Below are 11,396 nucleotides of genomic sequence, written 5' to 3' on the forward strand. Positions count from 1 at the left end.
TAATATGACAGACACAGTACATAGGATATATAAGATCTATTTTCATTAACTGATACTCTGATTATTTTTAAGCAATTTTTAATCAGAAATTAAAATTACAAATGCATGATTAATTAAGTTAATAAGCATGTTTCAAGCGATTAACTTGTTGAAATAATTAGATAATTAATTGTTTAAAATTAAATTTTAGCTATTGAACTTGAAATTCAGTGCAGTCACTTCTCAGATTAAATTAATAATTCGATGTTTTGTGCGAAAGATTAGTGAATTTTTAAATTCGTTTTGCTAAAATTGTATGCGGCTGTTTGTAAACTTTTTATATGTCAGTGAAGTTTGTTAGAATTTTACATCAGCATGTAATCATTGGATTCAATTTTTCAAGACTTTAGAAGAATTATATTGAAAAATTACTGAAATAAAAGAGGGTTAAAGTCTTTGCTGAGAATAGAAAATAAAAAGAAAGCATTTAAAGAAATGATCTTCTAGGATATTGGCTAGACTTCCCAATGGCTATGTCATTTGCAATATTTGTCTAACTTCATATCAGCTCAATGTTCAAGATAAATAAGGCCGTTTAAACGCTTTTAATTTTAATCGAACTGTATTTCTATGGGATGATTTATTCAGTTAAAGTATTCAGTAACCAAATAAATATTACCTTTACGGATTCTTTTAGCATATTACACTCCGTTGCAGCATTATCAAAAAGATTTCAAGAAAGAAAATATGCATTTTGAAAATAAAAAAATCTTTTCAATTATTTTCACAAATCTATACACAGATTTTACGAAAGTTCAGAAATTCGCGATCTTCATGCAATAATGAAACACAAACTATCACGAAAGACGCAAAATTACGCAGAATTAGAGGCGCGGGATTTAAAAAATTAAAGAAAAATTTTCAACACATTTAAGACAAAACATTATTACATTTTCGATAATATTATTTCTAATTTTAGTTCGATTGTTTCGTTTCCTACCAGAGAAATGCTACAGAAAGTTTATAATGGCTTGTCACTGTAGTATAATGAGATTATTCATTTAATTCAGAAAAATAGAACTTTATCAACTAATTTGTAGAGAATTCGTTATATCGTATACACAATATTGTTCCTTACCGTGTATTACTTTATTAATAATTCATATTGTATACATATTTATACGTCGTAGTATTAAAATATATATCAAAGGAAACCTACGATGTCATAGGAAGGGAAACAATCGAACTAAAATTAGAATATTATTGAAACCACGATAATAGTTTGTCTTAAATTTATTGTAAAGTTTTCTTTAATTTGTGAAATCTGTCACCTCTATTTTGCATAATGTCGCATGGAATAATTTGGGGCTAAAAACATTAAAAAATATTTCCAACAAAGTTTGTAATGATAGATAATGAAATTTACTACATAAAATGATAATAAAATATCGTAATGAGAGTAAATAAAATGTTAGGACAATTTTTAATTAAAATTGTATATAGTTAATTAATGAAAATAAAACAATAATTTAATGATTTTACAAAATTACAGTAAATAGAAAGCGTTTGTTCAATTTAAAACTATATACTGTACTTCAGTTTTATGTCGAATTTTTATCTTTTCATGATGTTAGAATTATCGTAAATTTATTCGCAGTGAATTTTTAATAATCCCTCAAAAATATCAATTTATTCAAAATGCCCTATAAACTTTCTTGCTTGTTTGTGCTAGATTTTAACTTTTTATATATCAGTTCTTATAAAATGAATCGAGAATATTTGAATAAAAAGTAGCCTAAGTTTTGATGCAAAACAATGGCAAAACTTTATAAATCGATAAAACTGCCGGAGGGGACATTTACTTCCATCAGTCATTTCCTTACAAGTTGACGTAGCGTTTCATTTCAGTCGTCATGTCAGAAACTTTTCAAACAAAACTTTCCAGACAGACAGATCGACTTCGATGGGGCAACTATACAGCCATTCTACTTGCCCCATATGATTTTTTTTCTTGTGCGATTTTGTTAATGGCAGTGCTTTTGTGCTGCAGCTTCCCGTTTTTTGATTAATCTTACAAGAGAATTACTGACATGTGAGCTTGGACGTCTTGCATCCCACCTGGAAAAAGATCGAATTTCATTTTGTTTTCATTTGTGCTACAAGATGCTCTTTAGAAAAAGATAGCCAAGTGCGTTGATAAAATTTTGAAATTTAATATTTAAAATTCAAGCGTTAGATTTAGAAATTTTTTTATTCTATTAAATTAAAAATTTAATAATAAGATTTTAAATAGATAATTATTGTTTAAAATTAATTACTAATATAAAACAATTGCTTACTTAAATATTTTCGGAGATTAAAATTTAATAGCAATATTTTACAATGTCATAAGAATGCAATTTAAAAAAGGAGTATTTTTATAAATGAATTCAAATCTATAAATCTAACAATTAATTAAAAGTAAATTTGCAAAATTGCTCTTGATGATCAAATAAATAATTTAAATAATTTGTAATATCTTCGAATTACATTGAGTAATCTTTTAGATCTCATTCCCTATATATTTGTATAGTATAATATTATAAAAATATAAATTTTAAATAATAATTTTTTAGTATATGTACTACTTAATAGTTAATAAATATTTGTTCTATTTGGTTAAAATTATTTTCCAAACCCTAAAAAATATATGGAAAGTATAAACCAAAGCATAATAAAATTAAATTATTTAATCCTTAAAATAGAGAACCAATGAATAATTTTTGAGATATTTATATAAACTGAAAAAGTAAAGATTTTAATCTATTTATGTTTCAAAGACTTAGAAATAAAAATATGAAAATTTAAAAAATAGTTTAAAATTAAAACTAAAAATTTACTTAATTCTTTTATCACTACACTCGTAGAAATTTACAATTGAATTGCTCAGTGTTGATAATCTAGAGAACATTGATTTATAATTGGGATATAACGTTGGTTTAACAATTCAAATCAATTTTTTGATTTGCTTTAAGCTTTTTGTCCTTATGCATAGTATAGCCTAACTATTCTTTTTTAAGCTCATATTGTTGCATAAATATTTAGGACTTTTCATATACTAATTATAAGTCTTTTAAATTGTAGTGTTATTAAACTTTTTATTAATAAAAAAGTAATTCCTAAATGTTCATAATATTTCGGAAGAGACAACAATTCACCTTCTCTTCATCCTAATATGACAGACACAATGTATTGGTGAATACTAAAAATACACACACAAAAAAAAACATAAATTACTTATTTATAGAAATACTTTCAAGTAATTTAAAACAAAATACGATATTGTACTGTACATATGTATTTAAATAACGTATTTCCTTACATATTTTACATATTCCAACGATACTTCGGAGCCAAATTGCTATTTGACACTATATTAAACATATTATAATATACATGACAATTGAACAAAAGTCCTACATATTTAAGGAAGAAAGTGAGCTTAAAAAAGAATAATTCACATTGTTCAATATTAAATTAATCCGATGTTTGCTAATAACAATTTACCCAGGAATCAATCCCAGCTTTAATGTCAACAATTTCAATCGATAAAGGTCCTATGCCAATGAACAATATTGCAAGATCGGTAATGAATATTGTTATAGTGTCGGCAGTGATGTTAATAATGATTTTCACAGCATGATCGTTTATCTGATAATTTCTATTTGAAGTTGTCACTGATAGTGGAATAATATGCAATTATTTTGCTAATATATACCATATATCGGTAATCAAATTTTAGCATAGAAAGACTTTAAAGCAGATTATTTTATAGCCTATCGTATATTTTAAAATATGTTTTAAACAAGTGTATAACATATAAGTTCTAACATGAACGTTTATAACATATAAGTTACATAGTTTCGACCCCTACCGATGCAATTTATTAATTATTAATAAAATTTATAAGGAAAGTTACAAAGAAGGATGTTTAACATATTTTTGAAAGAATTGTAATGTTTAAAAACTTATTTTATATTTTTACACTTACACAATATAATTTTATTTTAACTTATACATTATTAAGTGCTTTTCTGACCTAATGGTGACATTCCCAATAACTAATATAAAAGTCGTTGTCTGTGTTTATGCGTGTATGTGAATTCCTTATAACTCCTGCAATTTTCGTCCAATCTAGACGAAATTTTGATTATATTTGTTTTATCTTTTGACGGAAAGTATAGGCTGCTTATTGTGCGGAAGTAATATTAGCTATATGTAGAATAAACGTGTTATCGATTTCGGACCGGTGATCATACTAACGTTTCAATGATGTCAGTGACTTTGTGCCGTTTATGCTTGACAAAAGAACTTCCCTTAAGTTACATTTTTACACATTTTGGCAAATGGCGTATTTTAAACTTCATTAAATTTAAACTTTAATCTCTACTTTATTCTACGAATTAAAAATCTAAAGATGAGATATTGGTATTCCATACACCGCATTACTTTCAAAATACAGTATATGATGTTAGATGGGTGTAAAATCTAATATGTTGGGATCCAGTACGAATTTAATAATAATTTTCAATTGACACGTGTTCAACACAAATCCTCGATCTAATTTAAAGAGGAATTCTAACATTAGGATTACAATACTACTTTTACAGAACACAAGGCCTAACCGGCCCTATATTCTGTCAACTTCCAGCCAACAGTCGTATATTAAAACTTTTTCAGTATTGACCCAATTAATTTTCTAGGACAATTTAATGCTGGGCCAACTTTGACTGTGATTGGTTGGCTAAAACAATACTAAATTTTCTAGGTGGATATTTTACGTTGCGGATATAGTATCATATTGTTAAATGTTTAAATAAAGATTTTTTAATTGAATTTAAAGTTGTTTTAAATAATTTTCATTTAATTAAAGGAAAATTAGTTGAAAACAAGTAATAAATAATAATAGTAAATGACGATAAATCTCGTGCAGAGGCGTAACTAGAATTGATTTTGTCAGAAGCAAATCAAAAAATGGCTTCCCTTGAAGCCAATGTTCTTTACAGTTTTGACTGAACTCTGGTCATTTTCTAAACAGCATGTATTTACTTTTAAGTAACGACATCGCAATATTAAAAAAAGAAAATGGAATTTTTCGATGTTTTGTTTTTTTAAATCATAACGGTGTTCCCAAATTTGATTCAGGAAAGCACCTTATCTGACCCACTCTAGATATTCGCGCGGACATAATTTTTAAATTATTTTTTATTTTTAATTAATTTATATAGTTTTATTTATTTTCGAATATATTTCTGAATATATACTATTATTATAAAATCCATATTTGCATTTAAATTTCTCTGAAGTAATAATTAAAATTTAGTTTTTAAATCTAGTCAGCTGATGATTTGACCTGGTGAAATATTTAAATAATATCTGAAAATTAATTTATTGATTACAGATATCGAGATTTACAAATTAAAGTTTCTATCTACATCGATTTCACTTTCAACAACTACAAAAAAAATTAAATAAATAAAAGTAAAAATTTGGAAGATTTACTGCAGTTTTTCATTTAAGATATTGAATTACAATAATAAAATTTTAGATTCTTTTTATTTTCATTTTGAGTTTGATTTAACATATTTATCAGTTTCTATTTTTTCCTTTTAACATGTTTCATGTACAAATAAATATCCATTATCAAATACTTTTTTAAAAGCTGTATTATATTTAAACAGAAAAATAGATACTTGAAAGAATAAAAATAATATGGCATTAATACTTTTTTCGTTTTTCTAAAATTTTGATTTGAAAGCTTGGAAAACTCTACAAATCAAATTTATTTTCAAGAAAATAGACAATGGCAACAATAAAATTTCATACCGTAGAATATAGTTTATAGATTTTATCAAGCTTTAAAATCATATTTCAAAACGAGAAAAACAAACAATTATTTATTCAAAATAAAAAGTATTTTTATATAATCCTTAAGTGATTATTATTATTTTATCATTTGCTTTTCAAAAATTATTGCTCTGCTTATTTTTTGACTGTGCCTTAATACATTTTCTAAATGCTCATTTTAATTAGTTATTTATAAGTAACTAAAAATTGTTTTTTATTTAAAATATTCATCTAGTAAATAATAAACGTACTGTACAACAAAAGAAATTGGTTTTTGATTTATCAATAATTGATAATATAGCTAAGCTGAAAGAGCAGAAACTAAGAGATAATATAGACCTACATGGAGGTCAGTTTTTAGTCCGTTATAGGTAGTTTGATCTTATAAATAAATCATTTAAGTTATGTAGTATAGAAACCAGTAGATCTGGTCAAATTTATTTATAGAAATGTATTGGATCTTGACTAGATTTGATCTCATAATCATGTATTGAAAAATAGCTATATCGAATTTCATCTGATATCTGGTCGATCTTTAAATAGATTATTATGATGAATTTATCATATATGATATAATATATATAAAATTAGAAAAATAGTCGATAAATTTAAGTTTGAATTGTCAAGAAACTTTTAAATTTTTATTTTGTGCAAGTCAAGTTTTGTTTTTACACAAAATTAAGATAAATCTTTTATATTATATAGAATATTTCTCGACTTTTTTACGTTAACTATTTCCGTACAGAAATAATTGTTAACATAAAAAGAAGAAAACATAATATAGCAAGTCTTAGTTTAAGATAATTTACAATTATCAGAAGTATAACACTGAAACTGTGAAATTTCAAATCGAATATAATAGTCTGAACTTTATTTTCAAACGTTAATTGCAGAAACTAGAGTAACTTAAATTTAACTTGATAATTCAATTATAACCAATTTCTAGAAATATATAAGTAAAAACTGCTTAGGCGAACACCTGCATTCGACGGGAACCTGTCAAAACGGGCAAAAATTTCTGGCACGGGATAGTTTTATACATAGAGTCTTCGTATAAGTTACCTGTATTAAACGACTACCTGTATAACGCGACCGCTGGCATCGAGTTTTGGTCGGAAACAACATAGAACAACTGTAATAAGCAACCACTTCCACGAATATGTCTGATCTAAAATATTGTTCGAACCCATCTCAACAACGTTTCCTCTTCCTAATATAATGAATTAGTCTAAACTCGTGTTCGAACGCACCTCAGCACTTCTCCCATCCTTGAAATTAGTCTAACAACAAAGGGAAATCATCTCATTTTGTTCGAAATTGTTCGAAAAACGAAAGAAATGCGAAGTGCTGTCTTAGAAGATCGCGTTAAAGTTATTAGAGAAAGTGAAAATGGTTTATCGCAACGGCAATTAGCGGCGAAATTTAACTGTGGGAAAACGCAATTTATTTTACAGTAGACCTACAGTATTTTCCTTACAGGTATAAAATATCTTATCTCATTATTTGATAAAATTTATTTTATTTATTTATTTTTGAAGCTTGTATACAGTACATGCGATAAATAGTTTCTTTTTCAACCTACCTTATTTCCACGATATTTTTAGAAAAATAATATCCAAGTAATTTTCGCAAGCAAAATATTCAAAAAAAAAACAATAAACGCATTGAGGCAAAAATCAGTTTTACAGGCAACCTTCCTTTTTCGATTCCGCGATTGTCGTTGATGTAAGAAATCGTATTATGAGAATAAATAATAAAATCGTTTAATTATTAATTAATAACTTTTTATTGTACTTAAGAAAATAATAAATATTAATAAAATAATACAGTATTTTTAAAGTTAAAATAAGATTAAACAAACCAAAACCAAAACCGATGTGGTGGAGAGATACGTCGCGCTTCTATATCGATGAAGCAATACACGTAACTGATAAGCGAACGAAGAGAACAAAGTTGAATTAATTAAATCGGAATAAAGAAAGTGTGCATTATAATCGGAATAAAGAAAGTGTGCATTATAATCGAAAAATGCGAATACTGTATTAATCTTTAAAATACTGGTATTAAATCTGTCCTATAAAATCACCACGACTTCTGTTAATCGAGTTATTCGATAAGAATAAAATACAGTACCAATATAGCTCTATCGTTGAAAAAATTCGCTTATTTTTGCTCACCTCGAGTTTTACCTGTCTAGAAGACCACTTTTTGAAGGAACCGTGAGTGGTCGCCATAGACAGGTATTACAGTATCTTATTACACATTACTAATAATTTACATCATTATAATTTCCGATAATTATAATATACAATTTAATATTTAGATAATATATACATTTCGATTTGTAATATATATTTTATGATTAATAAAATAGTATGTAATCATAATTAAGTAATTAATAAAGTACTGTACATACAAATTTAAACAATAAGTAATTCAAGTAGTATTAATTTTATATATGAATTTAGTTAATTTCTTTTTAGATAACTTTTAAATTCTATTAATGATAGTGATAATTAATAATTTCTTGAAGAATTGATGTGTAGATAATATAAAACACCTGTAAATAACATTTTAAAAGTTTTCACTTAATAGCTATAGGAATGAATTGAATTTTCCAAAAGTAAAATAAAAATTCATCTTTTGGAATAGTAATAAGAGCATTGCAATTAAATATAATATTTTTGAATTAAGAAAAATTAAGATTTAAAGATATTTTTACAGACCAAATACTATAACTTTAAGAATAAAAGTATCTATTAACTTCAAAGCTGCATTTTATGTACTGTACAAGCATAAAAAGTTGTATAAATGATGCACATTAGACTTAATTTTTGGTAATTTCTTTCAATAAAAGGTGAACTAATCCAATATAGTTGATTGTTTTGATATATGACACTCTTAGGGATAGGTACTGTACACCAATTACTGACATCATTCACCTTAAGGAAACGATTCCCAATTAGCCCATCAACTTATCATTTTTATTTTTATGTCGTTTTTTCTTGTCACATTTTCATATCCGGAACTTGTACTCGACTTTTTAATTATCACTACAGTGAGAATTATCTTATATAAAAAGTAAAATTTAGTTTAAACAACGAAAATTTTATAACGAAAATCTCTGGAATCTAATGGTAAATTTCGTAAAATTTTCTAGAATTTATTGTTCGGTAATATAATTATGCTTGCAATACAATATTATCATTTATCATGTTACCAAATTACTTTTACAATATGAAATTATATCTCATATTGCTTATTATCTACGTAAGCAGTATAATTTCCGGTTCAGTATCTCTTTATAGCTCAACGAAATGTTTGAAAACATTCCAATATGTAATTACTTATATAAATCATTGCAGTTTAGGTTTTTATGTTCATTAAATTATACTTTATTCATGGAAAAAGTCCTTGTATTTTATTTTATTACATTTCAAATGTAGCATGTTAATTATTAAAAGAATAAAATATTTAATTTNACTTTTCCTTAATGGATAATTATTTCTTTTAAAATCTATAAATATTTTTAAAAGTTTAAACATTAAAAAAATTTTAATTACATTTTTATTAATTTCAAAATGAAAATTATTTTAAATTATTTCCATAAAAATCACAGTTATAACATACATATTATAACATACACAATTATAACATACATATTGTGTTTTAAAAATATGTAATTTTATATTGCTATTATAACAAGATAATTTAAATATAAATTATTTATAAATCCTAAATAGATTTTATAGGAGTAATTCTTAATATTTTTAATGGAAGATATTTTTAATGGAAGAATTACTTTTAAATATTTTTTATTATAAATTTGACACTTTAATTTAATGGAAGTAAAACTGAAAACATTCATTTATATGGCTCAATTTTTTAAAAGAGAAAAGACTTGAGAAAGTTTATCGGATCGTTTTACAATATTCGTGAAAGCTTTGAGAAAGAAATAGATATTTGTCATAGGCCTCTTTTAATTTAGAAAGAGAATCATATACACTAGACTATGTTGTGATTGTATAGAAAATAAAGTAGAAAATGTTCGAGAAGAAATTGGAGATAAAAACTTTAGAAAGTTCTATAAATAAAACTGAAAAATTACTTTTAAATACTATAAAATTAGTAATAAAAATATTTACATTATTACATCCGTTTATAGAATGTCTCGTGCCACTGTATGCATTCCGTTTTCTGTTTGAAATATATCCCTTCAAAGTTAATTTTAATTTTTATTTTAGAATGAATTTTAAGCACTGAACTAATGATTCAGCGTAAAGTTTTTTCTTTTTGATTTTAGGTAATGTATCTGTTTAAACGTTCCTACAAAAGACATCAACTTCGACATATTACTCCAAGAAAACCATTAGGAAGGCTGGGATTATCTCGTTTATCTTTGTCTACACAGATGTCTAGTGTATTGGACAATCACATAACAACAAATAGGAGGACTTCTAGACAAATAGGTGGTGCACATAACACAACTACATGCTAAAATCCATACTTATAATTATATTCATTGTTGAAGGCATCAGTTTTTAATTTGTTGTTGTGTCTTTTCGTGTTTTGTGTATATTTTATTTTATAAAATAAAGATTGTAATTTATGTCTATAACATATATTTTTTATTCTATGAATATATTAATTAATATCAATATGTAATTATTTTCAATTTTATAATCTATTAAATATTTGAAAAATTCATATAAAATATGTATTATTAATGTCCAAAAATCATGTACATAAAAATAATGTTTAAAAATCTAATTTCAGAAACAAGTTTTAAATATTTTATGAAAAACGTATTTATCAATAAAAGTTGGCATTTATTTATTAAAACTATTTATTTTGAAAAAATTTATATTAATAACATTAATAAAAATATAAAATCAAATAAATATTTAACATTATAAACTAAGCTTTCTTTTAATTTATTGGGTTTTTACACAAAAACGGTTTACATCTTTACAAAAGTTGGTATTTACGGCATTTATTTAATAATTAAAATAATAAAACTTAGATAATAAATAAATTAATTGAAATAAAACTACTATTAAACCATTTCTCCAATAGCATATGTTAACTTGTTTATTAAAGATGTGTTTTATATCATCTATTAAAATGTAAAAAAATTGATTTCTTGAAAAATGGATTTTACTAGTTTTTGAATTAAATTGATAAATTTCTAAAACTTTATTGTGCAATTTGTATTAAGTCAAAAAAATGTTACTAATATTATACTCTAGTTTCGAGATGTGTAATTAATTCAAATATTTACTCAAGTGTAAAATTTTAAAATAATTGGCTATGACTTTTGCTCCAACACATTATCATAGTTTTATTGTAAATAACTATTCTCTGTAAGCATTCTTTTTCTAAAAAAATTATAAGATAGTTTAAGTTGAAGTGAAATATTTTAAAAGTTTTATACTTGTAAAAGTGATTTAATAAATTACGGATTTTATTATTAGAATGTATCAGTAACATGTGACATATTTTAGAATCTACATTAAATAACTTTGAAACTA

General features: G+C 24.7%; 1 protein-coding gene across 2 annotated transcripts in view; it reads left to right on the forward strand.

Moving 5' to 3' along the window:
* LOC111621383 (calcitonin gene-related peptide type 1 receptor-like) overlaps window positions 1-10,438 on the forward strand; it is a 46,328-nt gene extending 35,890 nt beyond the window's left edge. For both annotated transcript variants that reach the window (XM_023363494.1, XM_023363495.1), the window contains exon 15: window positions 10,169-10,438. In XM_023363494.1, the coding sequence (XP_023219262.1) occupies window positions 10,169-10,363 (195 nt within the window). In that variant the 3' untranslated portion in view covers window positions 10,364-10,438. The remainder of the gene's footprint in view (window positions 1-10,168) is intronic.
* The last annotated feature ends 958 nt before the right edge of the window (window positions 10,439-11,396 follow it).

Source organism: Centruroides sculpturatus, unplaced genomic scaffold, assembly GCF_000671375.1.
Source record: "Centruroides sculpturatus isolate CEXI.00-Female unplaced genomic scaffold, Cexi_2.0 scaffold129, whole genome shotgun sequence".
In the NCBI taxonomy this organism is placed as follows: Eukaryota; Metazoa; Arthropoda; class Arachnida; order Scorpiones; family Buthidae; genus Centruroides; species Centruroides sculpturatus.